At 42.2% G+C, this 18,220-nt stretch overlaps 1 protein-coding gene across 10 annotated transcripts in view; it reads right to left on the bottom strand.

The window, feature by feature from the left end:
- Positions 1-1,114: 1,114 nt before the first annotated feature.
- Positions 1,115-18,220, bottom strand: part of myo18ab (myosin XVIIIA b) — a 108,548-nt gene continuing 91,442 nt past the window's right edge. For 6 of the 10 annotated variants that reach the window (XM_062561307.1, XM_062561308.1, XM_062561303.1 and 3 more), the window contains 9 exons: positions 17,968-18,084; positions 16,537-16,620; positions 14,408-14,545; positions 12,937-13,122; positions 12,662-12,801; positions 11,147-11,191; positions 7,539-7,661; positions 3,946-5,358; positions 1,115-3,042 (listed from right to left, as the gene is read on the bottom strand). In XM_062561307.1, the coding sequence (XP_062417291.1) occupies positions 3,954-5,358; positions 7,539-7,661; positions 11,147-11,191; positions 12,662-12,801; positions 12,937-13,122; positions 14,408-14,545; positions 16,537-16,620; positions 17,968-18,084 (2,238 nt within the window). In that variant the 3' untranslated portion in view covers positions 1,115-3,042; positions 3,946-3,953. The remainder of the gene's footprint in view (positions 3,043-3,945; positions 5,359-7,538; positions 7,662-11,146; positions 11,192-12,661; positions 12,802-12,936; positions 13,123-14,407; positions 14,546-16,536; positions 16,621-17,967; positions 18,085-18,220) is intronic. The other 4 variants (XM_062561311.1, XM_062561304.1, XM_062561309.1 and 1 more) reach the window with 3 other exon arrangements.

The following is an 18,220-nucleotide window of genomic DNA, read 5'->3' as shown; positions in this document are numbered from 1 at the left end:
TTGGTGTCAATTTTACAGACCTTTTATTCACAGAGGCTTCATCCTCATTAACCTTTTGTAAGTCACCTGACACCACATTTGTTACCTCAGTACCTTGATGATCTTCATCCATTTTACCTTGTTTTCCAGTCAACCACCCAGAAAACAGCAATATTTCACAATATCATGAAAACGAGCATCAGAATAAAAACAAACCATTAACACTTTCATTTTCTTGCAAACCCCAAATGTCTCTTATTTCAAGTCCTCGTTGGAAAATGTCAACGTCGATAAACCAAATGTCCATCCATTGTGTTCTCGTCACTCTTGCCGTTTGCACTTTAATAACTGCAGGCAGCTCTGCTTCATTCCTTCTTACTCGTATGTGTTAACTGCTCATACCTCGCGGCTGGTTCCAGGTCCAACCAACTTGTCTTCACTTGGTGACGTAGTGTCCAATCCTCACTGACCAATGTGAGAACGCTCACTAACCTCCGTCGCGCCAGAGTTCGGACAGCCTCACTATCCATTGTGAGGCTCCAGCGTAGTTTCACCGACATCCGCTACCAATCACCGCTACCGGTCACCGACCTCCGCCCTTGGCTGCGTGGTTTGCTCCACTGTCCAATGTGAGACGCGCTGCGCCCGTAGTATACGATTAACGCTATATCCAAAGCACGCGCCAGCGTTTCCATTCAGCCGATCGCCGTCGAAGACAAGGTGCTCAAACAGCACAAGGATCGTGCCGTCTAAACTTGATCGCGCTTTTTCTCATACTGAGCCAAACTTTTGACTAACTATTGGCGCACATTTAAGTTGTTTTGTACTCGTGTTTTCCGGCGTGCTGTTTGTGTCAAACTAAAAATAACCATTAATTTTCAAACTTCTTAACTCAACGTCGGATATGTCAATCCATTTAATTATATAACAAAAAAAACAATTCGGTTCACAATCCGCCGTGCCTCACGGTCAAAAGATATCTGTCTCGCTGTGCGCCACACCTGCACTAATTAGCCCTGGTGTTAAATAGGCTGGTGGCAGAAACAGCGCCACCCCATTGTGGTATTCAGAATGGCTCCAACAGTTTATATGCACGTGTAAAAAAAAGAGAAATTACCTCAAGACACACAGCAGCCAGCTTCACGGCATCATTTATTTACAATATATTAAACTGTAATGCAAAACGTATCACAAGTGGTCAATTTTCAAATTTCAATAATGAAAACAAACATGAACTATTTTCAAAGCTAGCATCAATCATAAACATATTTATATATAAATACGTTGTGCGGTCAGCATAATTATGCCTTTTTATTCTGTTGAAGACTTTTATCAAGGTCAAAAAACACATTTCCACACTTGTGCTGACTGCATAGAGAATAAAAATAAAGACACATGTATACAAAAAGCATGTATAGTAGAATAACACCCAACTACTCCGACAATGACATAAGAAACGTCTACAATGTACAGTTTTCAGCCCTAAATGCCATGTACTTTAAATGGCTTTCAAAAACATTGCAATGCTGCTCAGTACAGACAGAGAACAAAGGGTGTAACACCTAAGCAACTGTGAGAATGCAAGTTTTCATTTTCTTGCCGTCATTTCAAAGCATCATTGAATTGAATAAAAATAAACCGTACAAACGAGCCTGAAAGACACTGAAAATGATTTCACAATATTGGTTGAATAGGTTGTAGTGTGGCCAGTTAGCAAAGTTTACAGTCAACAACAATAAGGCTTTAAAAGGAGATGCTTGTGATATTCTACACTTTTCTTTCAATATCACCCAAGAAAAGACATAAATCCAAGCAGAGATTAATTCATGTCAACAGTCACTGCAAACAGTGGATCTACCTGCATGATTCACATTCAGATGTGGAGATCTGTGACATTCAAATTTGCAATATTGACTAATAGCAAATGCCCTTGATGGTGCTGAGAAGGTATCATAATCAGCTGATAGATCTGTCACTTTTATTGAAAATATGTGAGATAGATAAATTGTCAGTGTACTGAACAGGAAAGCAATCAAACACAGGCAACATGTAAAAAACAAGCCCAAGGAGCCAAAGTGTTTTCCTTACTAAAAGTAAAGAACATAATCAAACCAAGTCATATTCAAAAAATGAACAAAGGCTTCTGCAGAGGTAATCTAAATGCAAAATATTCAAATAGAGAACTAAGCTTTATTGTTTTGGAGGAATAGTTAGGGATGACATCACTATCCAGTATAAGGAAAAGAGCATTAACCAGGCTGAACATCTTTTCAGAGAAAGAAAAGGTAAACCGACAATGAGCCTCGCCTGCAGCTCATGAAATGCCGCAGCTGTAGATGAGAACACTTAAAAGTGGCAGGAAAAAAAGAGAAGAAAAAAGGTATGGGACTTGTCAGGACTCAGCATTAATTGGCAATATGTAAAGCAGTGTGCACACTCATGCACTTCGACAAAGGCTTTTTGGCACTACATTGTACCATGGCAAAACATCTTATTGTGGTGTACTACATTTAAAGAAGAGAGGAACAGACAGAGACAAATAGAGACAGAAATAATCTATTATCACTGCAACCGTAAGTTCTTTGGCTCAATTACAGCCATACAGTTGCTTCAAGCCAAGCAACTGTTGCATGCATGCAACCCGCTGCGGTTGTTAATAATAGAGCTTCTATGAGTTTTTGTTTGTGACGTGACTGGTGAGTGACAGAATGCTGATGAAGTTTGCCAAATTCTGTGTAGATCTGCATTGGGAAGCTCTGATGAAGTGCTATAAGCATGTTTCCCTGCAGGGTTATAAGTCATTAACTGTGCGGTTATGTCCAACTCTCCACAATTGTGGTCAACTTTGCATGCAAGATAAGCTGTCACGGTGTAACGAGGTGAGCGGATGCTGCCAGCAAGGACTACGATGTGGTCTCATAAGACCTGTCCCTGCTGTCGTCCACTTTCATTTGGCTTTCACATCTGTTTCAAGAGTACTGAGGGCCCTGGGTCGCACCACCTTCTTCTTCTTCCTCATCTTCATCAGATCTATCAAAGCGGTAGTGTCTCCGGCCGGGGGGGCTGGACCAGGAGAGAACAAGTAAAGCTGATTTTGTTATTAGGAACATGAGCAGAGACCAGTACAATGTTTAACAGAGCCCAAACGCAATTTACAAAACACAAGCAAATGTAAAATTCCTCTACATCACAACACAAACGCAACATTTACATAAATAAACATAAATACTCTGAATATAAACTTTCCTAACAAGGCCATCTTCTTAATGACCTACAGTGAGGAAGGAACATAACAAAATAAACACTTTAGTCAGGAGAAAATTTGAGGTACTGTTGAGAATGAGACCAACATGTGACCCACCAAACACCCAATTTGTTCAATTCCACCACTTGTCAGTTAAACTGAAGAAGTGTTCAGGTGAGTGCCATTGATGTCATTGGAAATATAAGCACACCTGGCGTTTTTAGGAGGTTTGGGATTGCGATGTACTTCACATCCATCTACTCACTTGCACTGTGTCTGTTTTTCCCAAGTTGATCTAATCTTGAAGGTTTCTCATTTGCATGTTTTCTATATTTAAAGGGTCTTTCATTTGCTTTTGGTTTTTCCATCTGTTTTGTGTTCTTGTATTGCAGCATATCGAGCTCCTATTAGCTTGCTGTGCACATTGTGAGGTTAGCACTAGCACTCGTTTTTGTGTTATTATTGAATCAATGCCAAAAAATACCAAATCCAAAGCACTGGGATAAATGTGATTTCATTCTCTCCCATTGTTAGTGTTAGCATGCCCAAGACACTTCATCAAAAATGCAGAAACCCTGAAATTAGAATTCCAAAATGTAAAAACAGTCAAACAACATAGAGAACATGTACTGAATGCTAAGAGTTAAAAGTATTGATTGGTTAGGTCACATCATGCTTGAAAAACACTCTTCTGGGTAAGTCCAGTTCAGGCATCCACCTACTGCCTGCCTCAGTCACTGTCCGGCCGGTAAAGGTACTTCATCATCAGGTTGTCCACCCTTTTCTTCCTCTTCTTGTCATCCTTTTTGTTAACAGGCTGGCTCTCACTTGGTGTACTAGCTTTTCTTTCGCTTTCGGGGCTGAACACCTTTCGCTCCTGAGCCCTCTTCACACTACTGGAGCTCCGGTAGGAAATGGTTGAAGCTCCGGAGCTTGACTTACAGTCCGACTCGCAGTCTGATGAAGAAGAAGATGAGGACGAGGAAGACGACGATTGGTCCCTCTTCTTGGACTTCTTGAACCTCCGCTTGGAGCTGCTGCTGTGACGATGGTTGTTCTCTGAGCAGTCAGACTCTGAGCTATGACTTCTCTTCTTCTTGCTCTTGCTCCTCTTGTTGCAGCTGAGGGACGGTCTCATGCAATCCACTGCAGATGCACTGCGTCTGAGACTGCTGACAGGATAACTAGCATCTCCATTACGGATACTTTTAATGTCTTTGTCATTTTTAGATGTTTCTCCTTCATCAGAGTCTTCAAAGCCCCTTCGCTTAAATTTGATGGGTTTGAAACTAAGCACCTCATTAATGGCTTTCTCCAGGTCAGGGTCGAGGTAGTTGCGATGACTGACTGGTTTGATATCATGGGTGTTATTATCAGCAGTTGATGATCTGGCCTGTGATGGTGGCATGGAGATGCTGCGACCAGTGGAGTGAGGACTGTATGCCGACTTTTCGGTGAAGGCCACACTACGACTATCATCCATATCAACATCAAACTCGCTGAGGCGGCAACTGCGTGCCACCGACATATGGGAATCAGCTCGGCTAACACTTCCTGGACTGCGCCCCCCAGACCGTCTACTAAGGCAAGGGCTACTGGGACTGCTGCCATATAGTGACCGCCCGCCTCTGCCCTCATCTAAGCGTGAGGTGCTTCTGTGGCATCCCAGTGGGCTTGACAGACCTAAGCTGATGGTCGACTTGGCATCCTTCTCCGGGCTTAACCTAAGACGTGTGGAGGCCTGACTAGGTGGAGCGTATGAAATGACGGCTTCTTTGTCCATACCAATGTGTCGGCTGCTGGCTTCTGAGAAGGCCTGCGAGATGGCCGATTCTCTGTCATTCATGTCATTACCTGCCTCGGACGTCCTCCTGGAGCTGACTGAGTAGGTATCATGCTGAATATCTGGGTTTTTGGGTTTAGCTTTATGGAGGGATAGAGCCTCTTCTCCCTCTGCATTCTCCTTGAGGATACTAAAGATGGCATTTCCTTTGCCTCCCATGGAATCCAGGTTGGAGCGTTTTCTGTAGCTGAGAGAGCTCATCGTTGACATTGGTCTGCTCGGCTCTACCTCTTTCCATTCCTTACCCTCTTTCCACTCTTTCCCTTCCTTTGCGTCTACATTTACAGCAAATCTAGAAAGAAGCAACAGTGAAGGACAAAGGAATAAAGACAGTGGGAAGTGATGTGAGAAAAGGAAGACAATAAGAAACAAATAAATGTGGCAAGTAGGAACAGAAATGGCATAAGATTTAGCAGAGTGATAAAAAATGACAAGGGTTTTTCCTACAGTGAAATGTAAAGACATTTCATACCCCAACAAGATCAGATGAAGGCCACCGTAATGAAATAAAAAAAAAGAAATAATGACTTCAATCCCTTACGAAACCACTTTAAATGTATGTGAATGTTTTGGCAAATGGGCCGATTTTTATTTTGGTAACAAACCATGTATATAGCCAGGCCCGGTGGGGTGCTTCACTTCTGAGAATTTTATATTTTGACGTTTGTCATGTTTATCTTCTCTTAAAGTAGGCTACACATGTTCCACATTCTGACACCGCAGCCTCTGCATGGGTTGTACCATGCAAGAAAGTTCTCCCCTCACAAATAGAGTTGGTTGTGTCCATAGCCCGTCTTTTCCAAAAGGTTTTCTCAGATAGGCTACAGATAGCTGGGCCGGCCCTACCGCAACAATACACGTCAGGAAGGATGGATGGGAGGAAGAGGCCAAAAGGGGCTTAAAAAGCCATGAAAAAAAGAAAGGCATTGGAAAAGAATGCTGCCAAATGTGCCAAGCTTACAGATTTATTTTTAAGAGGACAAACCCAAGTGGCAACTGCAAGAGAGACATAGCCCTAATGATTAGCAACGTAACTAAAGTAACTAACTTTGTAGCGTTGGTTAATATTGTTGTAGCGTTGTCCACCTATTCGTAAGAAAAGTATTAAATTGAATTAAAATATTAGCCTTTTTATACCACCCACCATATGGCGATCCATAGACTTTGCAAATATTGATAACAAAACTCAAACTTGATCTGTGTATGTAGTGAAGTGATGTTTGTGTGTCTTCGGTGAGCGGCTGTTTCATAAAGTGTTCATGCTGTGACAGCAGGACGGTGCTGATTGGCGTTCGCAAGACAGCGTCGGGCAAATGTTTCGCTCGAAGTTAAAATATTTCAACTTTGGGCAACAAAAAAAAAATCGATTTATTCACTTCGCTTTTTCGCGTCAAACGCACCGCGTCTTTTGCGCCAACTGTTTAAAATTTGCCTCATTCACGACCAGACGCGTCTGCGCATTGACTTTGCATGGAATTTACTCACGCGAATAATTCGCTTCGCTTTTGGTGTAAACGCAGCATAAGAGCCATTGTTTAATTTCAGGGGACTTATTGTCAGAATTAGAACATTCTATACATAACTATGTATGTTTTCTTAAGTGTATTACCACCAAAAAGTAATCTTTCAGTTTCTCTATTACCTTAGAGTAAGTTGTCTGCCATGCAGCATGACCATATTTCGAGAACCGCCCAGAAGGGACGAACCAAACACTGGCACCTGAGAGACCTTTAAATTAAGGCTACAGTAGTTCTGACACACATGTGAAATGGCACAATGATATGATAATGATAACACCAGCTGGATTTAGGTGCTCCTAAAGTAACACGGTGAAAGTCCTGAGAGATACCCTGGTCACCACTTGCTCTTACACTTACTTACTCTACAGCACTCTTGGAAAGGGACGAGCGAGTTGAGAGATCTTCACTTGGTTGCAATCTAACACCACACTGCTAGATGCGGTGGCATCTAGCAGTGTGGTATTGTATCTTTGTATCTTTAAAGTGTCATTTGAAAACTTAAATATATATTCATGATTTTGCTAAAACCTAGAAAATGTTTGTTTAAAGTTCATAGTGGCTTAGCTCAGGGAGGGAAGTTATATATTCTAGTAAGGAGACAAATCTGGGGCAATTGAATCAGCTGACACACATTCACTTCCCTCGACAAGTGGCTCAGGTAGACTATACCATCTGGCCATTGGGCATGTAAATATCCATAAAGGTGCTTTGTTTTAAGAAAATAAATCCCTCTTCAAAGAGCAGGCAACAATAAGGTCAGGTCAGCCTGAGAATACATTCAGCAAAAGCAGCCCCCTTATTTCAGCACAGTAGGCCTACAGTATTTCCTCTGGGCAGATCATGTATAAACCATTTCATCCAGATAGTCCAAAAGCAGTGAAAGGCAGTGTAGGTAGACTACCTCCTAACTGCTGCTGTAGTAACAGCAATGGCTGCTGCCTTTTATACTGACCTGGAGCTCTTGAGGCTGCCGTCGTCCGACAAATTCTTGGTGGAACCTTTGCTTTTAGACAACCAGAACTTTACTCCATCCACACGATCCTCCACCTCTGAGTCTGTGTCTGAATCCCCCTGACTGGTAAGAATCAGAGACAGGAAAACCAGTCAGAGAAAGCAGAGAAGCGACAATACAAAAAAGAGAGAAGGTAAGATGTGGCCATTCACAGAGGAGAGAAAAGGTAAAATAAATGTGAAAAAAAAGTGGACACCGGTAAAAATGTTCCTGCAATTCTCTGTGGCAGAGAATGGAGCACAAGCTGTTTGTGTTAGTGTGGGAGCAATGAAAGATTGTGACAGTTCTACTGGATACAAGACAGCACATGCTCTAAAGGCCTCAGTAAGCACACAAACATGCCCACGAGAGGTTGTAAGACGTGAACACCACACCTCAGGCTGTTACTGTTGGGCCTGCGTCTCTAGCTGGCACTAGACATCCGACAAACATCCTACCTTTACTCTCCCAAAAGCCCTCCCAGCCGTGGTATTAGTGTCATTATTACCCAAGACGTTCTTATGAGTGTAATCATCTCAGTTAACGAGTTAAAACACACAGAGAGAGACCTCTTCAGTCTACAGATATAACCACGTTTGTGGGCATTTCGGGTAATTGCAGACTTCACACATGGTGTCAACTACGAGTTATGTACTTGCCCACCATACCATGAGTTAAACACCGCTGAAAACCTTGGGGAACAAACAGAATACCGATGGGACATTAACTGTCTGTGACATTTTGCCGCCATTGGTCGTACATCTGTTACACACTATTACATTCATCATTAGCTTCTATGTCCCTGGGTCTTATGGACACCACAGTTTATGCTAGTAAAGTGTCGGCGCAGTGAAGTCCCTGTGGCTTTGGCGCACAGACGGGCATATGCATTGTCTCCAAGAGCACTAGGGAAACATAAGCTGGGAGAACTCTCTCACTCTCTACGCAGTCCCACAACAAGAGGTAACACAGTAATCTGTGTCATATGAACTGCACATATTCAAAGTCATTTTTTAGCTGTACTAAAAGCGAACTGAAGTCACATAAGCCATCTATTGTGTGGTCAACTATCTATGCTAACTGTATTTACACACCTAACAGATAGAAAAAAGGTCTTTAGAGATACATTAGTAATGTCCTTCTATATACAAAGGAAACTAATTGACCTTGTATTTACCAGACAAGGACGGTCTTTTAAGGATGAGTGTTGAAGGATGAGGAACACAATTGATGTTGAAAGGTAACATTTAGGTAATGAGCACCAGGATCGCCTTTTCCATACGAATCCCATAGAGTCGCCAGATTAGGATATTCATGAGAAGGAAGCTGGATCTGGGCGTGGCCTTCAATGCATTACATTCAGTGTCATGGACGGTAACGCTAAGACTCAAAAATAAAAACTTAAAGCCTAAGGATTTTTTTCAGTAACATGAAGAAACATTTATGTCCTAACTATGTGCCATCATGAAAATGAACTGTTGTATGTAACCGTGTGTCAATTATTATACCAATTATATTATACATTATATGTTGGCCCACCATTGGGCATGGGAAAAATTAAAAACAAAACAAAAAAATCCAGTGCCATAGCAGTTGGCCGTCTGTAAGACACATAACAAAATGTTTTACAAACATCAGTATTTCAAATTGAATTGGGCTGTAAATACAATGCAGTGTGTACATTTGTCAAAGCAGATTAAGTAGTATGAGGATATCAAGTCAATGTTATTAAAAGTTACTTGGCGTAATAACTTTTCTGGCACAATAACCTTTTCTAGGCTTGTTACATAATTCTAAGGAGAGCTGTTATATATTTACTACAGGTATGGTGTTACTTTGTAATGCAAACTTTCATTTTCACGTTAACCTTGACCAATAGATTTTTTGACTGAACCCAACTAATAGTTTCACAATGTTAAGCACATGCTAAGAGGCTGATATGAAGTTGATTTATGGCAGGTATATTTGGTTCAGAAACGTCAGCACTCAAAACACCTTTTCCTGGCGATGGCGAGTTATCAAAAGCCAGTTTAGTTGAATATTTGGAACAAAAACAGACAGAGTACGGGACAAGGGCTTGTAAACCTGGGGCTGTCTCAAATGTTTGGGGACATATGTTCAACTTAAGTGCTACTCAAGAACAGATCTCTATTAAATCCACAATTGGCAGAAATGTGACTACTTTTCACTTGGTGGATAACGGCGGCTTATTCAATACTCTACGGCGCAAGTAGAGTCCTCAAAAGGCAATAAATGGTATCTAAAAAAGGAAATGTAAATGTCTCCCATGTCCTCAAAAGAGTACACTGCGCATTCAAAGGGCAGATCAACAAATAAATCCCAATTCGATTTCAATGGCATCTCAAGACAAAATAGCATAGCAAATAGCTGATGACCTTTCTGGAGTGTATGTATTTTAGAGCAGCTTCATACAAATTGAATTATACTATATTATTGTTAATACATTCAAATGTGTAGCTACATAATTGATATTTCACTGAAGTAGAAATGTTTTTTGCGTCCCAACCACCAGGAAAGATGAGCTTTTGATTGAAATGTGACCGTGCAAAGAGCTTATTACAAATCCAAACCCTGTGTGCACTTTCCAGTTCTGAATAATAATCCATCTGCAGACGACGGACCAAAATGGCTGGGAGCCAGAGGTTAACACTGTGTGTGTGTGTGCTCCTCGCCTGGTGAGCAAGACAGCTTTTTGTAAGACATTTGAGGGTTCTGCATTATTTAAGCATGGGCGAGTCAAAGATTGATGAGGAACATAGCCGTTCTTTCTCCTTTCAGAAGGGCGGTCCGACCGAGCCAGTCACATCCTGCCCTGGAGCGAGGCTGATGAAATATGAAGATGGCCCAGGGACCAAGAGGCGGACTTAACGCCAGCAGCTGTTTGAACACAACACAGCAGTGTCTGACATGACACCCTGAGACCGTGGCATGTAAAAGGAGAACTGTGAGTATATCTGGCTCTCCAGGAGGGTGAACCAAAGGGATCAGGACACTTGTGCCTTTCAATTCAAAGCTTTGCAAAGCAGTTAACCACACAGAGAATCTGAGAAGTCAGGCTTGTTTCATGCTGGGTATTAAGCAACACACAGTCTGTGGTAGCCATGCAACTCTGCATGTGAGGCCGTGCAATCAAGAGGTGGCGTAAACTGGGGGTCAGAGGAATCTCTGAGAACTGTTGATGATGCTTTATCCCTCAGCCTTTACACATCAAAGGAAAATCCCTCCCTGTATGCCCTGTATCACTGTATCCTTGTTTAAGACTCTTGCTTCTGTTTGAATTGTTGGCTGTGTGCATCTGAAATTTGATTCTGATGGCCTGACACAGAAAACTGGAACCAGGAACCAGGGAAAATCAACATTACGTCACAATTAAATTGCAATTCAGGTGCATTCCAAATTGATCTTTTATTTGCTAACAGGGGGAGATTTTCCCTTTAAATATATAAAATGTTCAGTGTGACAACAAAAGTGATGGCTCGACAAAATGTTCAAGGACTGTAGAATACTGCATCATTTCCAGTGGTGCAAAAAAAGTTCAAGATCCTCACGCTCTGTTCTGTCTTTTCTGATACTTTGTCACCATGTCTTGCAAACTGGTCATGATGATGAAGAGTGGAGGGACAAAAATGAAAAGACCAGAGAGACAAAAGACAATAGAAAAGAAAATACATGAATATATAAATACATATAAATACATGAAACGTATATGATATATATGTATATGCTGTTACATATCTCCGTCATCAGAGCATCTGCCATTACACACCCATTTACAAACTATCTGTACGGTACACAGTTTTTTTAGGGACATCAACCCCATGCTCTTAATGTTGTGCCTCGCCCTCAGAGGAGAAGATGACGTCACAGGGCTGTATACGGCTGTACAGTGGTACTTGCTAGATCTGTGGAGTTGGACCACAAGTCAGCTGCAGAACTGCTGTCTATATAAGGCCATTGTTGATCTGAGGAGGGAGGCTATTCAAGGTGCAAAAAGAGTAGTAAATTACCATGACATTCAGTATCTGGAGGGATTTGATTGGAAGGTTGAATTTGTCTTTGGTCCCATAGCAGTCAAACACATGACAGGTGAAAACAAATCAACTCTAATGAAGTGAGCAGTTCAACATGAGTCTTATCTATCTTAAAAACGTGGGCACAGTCTAAAGTGCAAACAACAATTAAACGAGAAATTATGCGACATTCAAGCTGACAAATCTGCTGAGTCTGATTTCTCTCAATAGAAGTTAAATGGACTGTGACTGTGTTTCTCTTTTCTAATCTTCTGACCACTCCAAGCGCTTTAACCCTTCATGTCATCATTCACACCCATTCACACACTGATGACAGGAGCTAACATACACAGTGCCACCTGCCAATCAGTTCTTAACATTCACACCATTCACACACCGTATTCACAGCTACAGGAGCAATTTCGGGGTTAGGTGTCTTGCCCAAGGGCACAGCGACATGCCGGTTAGCAGGACTTGTGATCGAACCGCCAATCCTCTGATTGGACAGTGACAATGGGCTCTAACAGTCCTGTTCTAACAGTAGAACAGGGTTTGTTATAAAATCATTTTAGTAAAGCTCACCATTATTCTATATAATTCATCTCATACCCAGCGAAAAGACAATAACACATGCTCACTAATCATCATGGCAGAGTGAGACTATAAATTAAGGAGTGGTTACGTGGGATGGTCCTTAGAGAGAAGAGCAGAGGCAGCTAAACCTTTCAATCCTTGGCTCATTCAGATGCTGCAAAATTCTAAGAGCAAAGCACTGCTTTGAGGGGCTAAAATGTCAAAATGGGTGGCACCGTAAAAAAGATGGAAATTGCAGGAAAATGTACTAAACTGTCCAAGCAATTTTGGATTGCACCGGAGATTAAGTTTTTTGGTAAATTGCTATTGACCTGCTGGTGAAGCTGTTGAGAAGTGGCTGAAAACTGGTAGTTAGGAAACTTGAAATTGTAGAAATATGATATTGTTGTTTTCCAAATATGTTCAGTGACATCCAGCTGACCTTCACTCAGCTGACAGCAGAACCAGCCATGTTTGTACCTGTTGATCAGGTCTTCATTGTCGTCACTCTCAATCTCGTCCTCGATGGCCGCCTGCAAGTCACCAATCCTTTTGAAGGCCAGCTTAAGGTCTGCCTGCAGGCTCTGATTAGCAGCCTCCAAGCTCTCAATATCCATTTCCTGTTAATGACACGAGAGCCAAAATTACATTTGTTGCCAATGTCAATGAATACTTCCCATGCTCTCCTCATTCAGCTGTGCTGCCTGCTGCCTGCCATTTATAACTGTTAGCAAGTTGTCGCATTGTGAACTCACCAGCTCGTGTTTTTTACGGCTGGCCTCGGCTTCCTTTTTGGCCAGTTCCCCAGTCTCTTCTTTGACGTCGCGGATCTGTCTCTGCAGACGTTTGTTCTGTTCCTTCTCTCGATTCTCGCTGCTGCTGCGTTGGTCTCGTTCCTCTGTCAGCTTCTCCAAGTTCTCCTTAAGACGACTAACGAGGCTCTGAGGAGCAGTACACAGAGATAAAATGTCTGCGTTGTGATTCATCGCCAACTCCCTTTCACTGAGCGTGTTGCACAGCACATTATAGGTACCGGCAAAGGGATTTGAGCAACGGGCTACGGGCAACGGGCTGCTCTGACTGCTGGCCGGCCAGCATGCTCAGTGAAGCTGCAGCAAATGGTCCAAAGTGCAGCAGCACGTCTGGGCCACAACCAGCCAAAGACAACCCGTGTCCCTCCACTTCTCCTACCTGTCGATTGGCTCCCTAATGCTCCTCATATTAAAGTGCACTCACTAATGCTTACCTACAAAGTGGCCTAGAGCACCCACCTGCCTTGATCCATTCATTTATCTTTATTAGCTTACTTTTATGACAGTCTGCAAATAACAATGACTAGCCTTATTGTCACTGCAAGGCAACATATCTCAATCTCAACCTTTATCTACTGTGGCTTGGACTGTTATTGCACAGCCTGCGTGCCAACTTTCAGAGGACTATTTTGGTCCATTATATAAAATCACGATAAAATAAATCTGAATTTGTGGTTGTACCATGACAAAAGGTAGAACAAGAGAGTCACAGGGGGATAATACTTCTGCAAGGTAATGCATACCTTCTTTTAAAACTGCAGCTGGTTTGTATTCAGTCTTTATTAATGCCACCAGGAAGATAGCTACTACTAGCCACCAGGCCCTCCATAGTTCAGATACTGAGTGTGTGTAGAACGTTCTTCACACATCTGTATTGATTGATTGCTGCTATCTCCAGCATTGATGAGTAATACTACTCAGGCAACCTGAAATATTTACCTACTGTAGCTTTAATGCTGGCAAGAAGCCATAAAAGAGATCCTCTGTGCATGTGTTTTCCAACTCTGGACACTTCACCTCAGGCTAACACATTTAATAAATACAGTTATTTTGAACGTTGAGAGCAAATAGCAAAGGGAGTGTGCCTGGAGGAGAACACCTGCACAGCTAGTAATTACAAAACTGAACCAGCACAATTGAGTGCTGGGTGGTTTTATCAGTGGGCGAGAGAGGATTTCAATTTCTCCCTGGCAGCGTGCAGATGGTAACCTTTAGCCTTCACTTGTGCTTTTTGTCTCAGAAAACCATTCAAACATGACACAACAACAAATGCTAGAGGACAAAGTCTGAAATGTTGTGAAGATGCACTATGCATTTTATGTGTATGTTATGACTTTTCTCTGTCTCTGACACCAGCAGCAGATCTCACCTTCCCACCTCCTCCACATGGTTTCCACCTGTCTCATGCACTCACCTCCAGGCGCTTGACCTGAGTCTTCTCAAACTCCAATTTGGTCTCCAGCTCACGGATCTTTGCCTCCTGACGGCTGACCAGAGATTTCTCCACCATGGACTGCTCCTGGAACTCCAGCTGGCTCTGCAGGGCTTGCATCTAAGGCACATACACATATTTGAGTCACTATACTTGTGCGTGCCACCCATTGGCCAGAATGAAAACAAAGCTCTCATTTCTTTCTCCATTTTTCTTTTTCAAATCTTTTTATCACAAAGTTTAGACACAACTTGCAAGGATCCTTCCTGTATACACACCGTACAGTCTTCATTTGTTACCTCTGTCATCATTTGGATCACCTACCCACTTTCACAGCCATGCAGAACTCCAAATAGCTAGTGATACACATGACTTAAGCTTCAGACCAGCTGATCTTGGACGCAACATTATCTCTAACTTAACAGTGCGCTCTGAGCACATTACCGAATACTAGTCAATCCCCATCCTAGTCAATGGTTTTAGTTGTAAATTATTCTGACTGAGCTGATCCTTTGCAGTATTTGGTTTGTGAACCAAGAGGCTGAAAGGTTGTCTTGGTGTGAAGCATTTGAAGTATTATGAATATTTGAAACTTTTTTGGCACATCGGGTTATCAGTCCATAAGCCTCAAATACCTGCTATAGGCAAGAGCTGACAAAGAAGAGAATGGGGGACGGGACTAATCAAATCTTTGACTTGTCAGGGACAGCTGCAGTCGGATGGAGAAAAAGATTCCTGCAGCTGCAGTCATTACGAGGATGACAGCAGTAGCCTGTTCAGCATTATTATACTGTGAGAGTGCTGTTGGCCATCTGTGTCTCATAATACAGTGCCAATCTGGCATGAATGACACATCAATTACATCAAGGGTTGTACTTTTTGGAGACACGTGCAATTGCAATGGCAAACTGCTGATGCAGCGCTGCACATTCATGCTTTAAAGTTGCAGAACATGCAGTTCTTCTTTTGACACTATAGCAGAGAAAGCTACTCTGCATTGGGTGAGTACCTGCATTATGAAACTCTCTCTATTATCATAAAAGTGCAGAAAGATAGCAGATCTGTACATTTATGGACTTGGAATCAGCCAATGTTTGGCTTTCCAAGCTAATACAAGCTCAAAGATGTCACATAAAACAAAGCAGCCCTCTCCTCAAGCCTCTTCAAATGTCTGTTGTGATACTGGTTTAGGTAGGCAAGTCTTTGATTAAAGGTATCTAAAATTCTGACTTAGTTAGGGACTGTGATCATCTGATCAAGCAAGGAGGCATTGACTGATAAATGGACTGTACTGGAAAATCTAGTCCTCCACTTGCGAGGGCTTAAACCATAGATGTCATCATTCAGCTATTCACACCGGGGCGACAGGAGCTACTCTGGAAGCTGACACCTGCCCATTCAGCACAGTTTGGAGCCATTTTAGTGTCTTGCCCCAAGGACCTGTCGGCATGGAGTAGTGGCGCCGAGGATCTAACTACCTATCGTTTGATTAAAGGACAACCCTGTTTGACCACTGAGCCACAGTTGCCCCCTCATTTTTCGAACCACCAACCTTGCGGCCCCCAGCGCACTGCACTACTCCATGTGCCACCATCGCCCCACCGGGTATGAGTTCAGATCTCAGTGAGGTGTGGGGTCAATCTGGATGATGTATCCAGCGTGGGTCTCCATCATGTTCTACACAGGAGTTCCTCACAGGAGAGCAAAGGAAACTACGGCCAGCTTTCTGACAGCCCCTCACATCACCAAAGAGCACAAATATTTATACACTTTCAGCCGAAAATTCCCATTTTAAAATACAGCCGGGTGTTTTGGTCATTTTAGTTTGATAAGCGGCCGAACCATACAATGGAGATATTAAGATCACTTCTGCACTTTAAAAGAATTGGTTACTGACCCAACATCTCTGTGTGAAATTACTTCAGGGCAGGATTACAGTTCACTCGGGCCTGCTGGTCCTTTTCCTCTGGTCAGAGAAATTACTTTTTAAAGCTGACAGTGTTCTAACCGTCATATCTCTCCCTTTGATTTGATTTCAGGAGGAATATAGATGTCAACTGGATGTCCTGGTCAATTCAGTGGCATGCTGAGAGCAATAAGCCAGAATCTACCTTTTCCTGAACATCCTGCTTCTCCTTAAGGGTCTCCTCCAGTTGGGCTTGTAAGTCACTGATCTGAGCCAGGTTCTGTGCCGACTGAAACCACAAAAACAGAGAGGAGCAAAGTCAGTTAGGAGCAACACCATACATTAGGTGGACATTAAACATGTCTATCAGTTCTCAGAAGCATATTAATTATACATATGTATTTATAGTCTACATATAGTATAAGTAGACTATACATGCAGGCAAAATCACCCAAAAATCTAAAAAAATAAAACATAATAAATAAATAAATCTGCGAGAAACCTTCTTCTAGTCTGGTGAAAGCAAATCAATGAATCTCCTTTGAAGGTAATCTGAGTGAAATATTTGAGCTCTTCTCCACAATAGATGAAGTACTCGGCTACAGCTGCTCCCACAGGGAATTCATCTGCTTCAGTTTAGACAGGAAGGATGAATTCATTTGGAGTCAGTGGGAGCAGATCACTCATCATTCCATCAGCGGAAAGGAAGCAGTTTTACTCTACTTGTTGTTCATCTGCATGTACATCTACATTAACACTAATGGGAGCTAGCCAATCACAGCTTTTCAAAATGGTCTCAATTGGCTGAGATAAACCTCATTAGTTAATTTGATGCTAGGTTGGACACAGGGAGTTGAGCTTTTTAAAAAGAACGTAGGATGTTTTTGTGGAACCTGTGTGTGTGTGTGTGTGTGTGTGTGTGTGTGTGTGTGTGTGTGTGTGTGTGTGTGTGTGTATGTGTGTGTGTGTCAGATATGTGGGAAAAGCTTTGCTTTCAATTTTAGATGCCAGTCAACATGCATGGAGCAGCATCGATATGGTTTCCCTTTGTTACATGATGGATGATTCGGCTTTATTGCTGACACAGTATTAGCTGTATAACTGATCAATACTGTACTGGTTGGTATTGGGAATCACATGACAGTTCTCTGTTGAGGAACATATTGTATGCATAGATGTGCCAGGTCTAATTTATTGATATGCAATTACTTCACTTGACTTAAAGGAACTATTTTACTCTGATCGTAAATTTTTGTTTTGAGTAAATGTCACCATTTTTGTTTTTATATTATTGACTGTGGCTCAGTTGTAGAGCAGGGTAGTTTTTCATTTAGGATTGGCGGATTCAACCCCAGCTGCGCAATTTCACTTTGATGTGCCATTGGGCAAGGCACCCCTACATCTTAATTTCATGATACTTTATAGCTTGTGTGTCTGAATATTTAGCTAATCCCACTCTGTGGGTTGAGCCTTTTCCAAAAGGAGTTTTGTAATTAATTAATTTCCCTTTAAAATGTGATTAATCAATTATTCAAAGACTAATGCTGCCTAAAGAAATGGCCAAATGAATTGGCTAATTGACAAATTCCAGGCCACAACGCTCTTTGTTTCAAGGATGAAGAGGAGAACAGCCCACCTGAGACACAGCAGCCTTATGCTTCTTCATCAGCTCATTCAGGTCCTCCTGGTCCTCCTCCATCCTGGACTGGAGGTCATTTTTCTCTCTCTGCAGACGACTTAGCTGCTCCTCCAGCTGAACAACATCCAATAATCAAAGACATGAATTAATACATTAACCCAGTTGTGTCACAATTGACACAATTAGACACAAACAGGCAGCTCGTCCTCCCACCATAAACAGAGGGATAGGCATCTCAAACGCATCAGGT

Source organism: Pungitius pungitius, chromosome 3 (assembly GCF_949316345.1).
Source record: "Pungitius pungitius chromosome 3, fPunPun2.1, whole genome shotgun sequence".
NCBI classification, from domain to species: domain Eukaryota; kingdom Metazoa; phylum Chordata; class Actinopteri; order Perciformes; family Gasterosteidae; genus Pungitius; species Pungitius pungitius.
The sequence above is the reverse complement of the archived record's forward strand: the minus strand, read 5'-3'. Positions and strand labels throughout refer to the sequence as shown.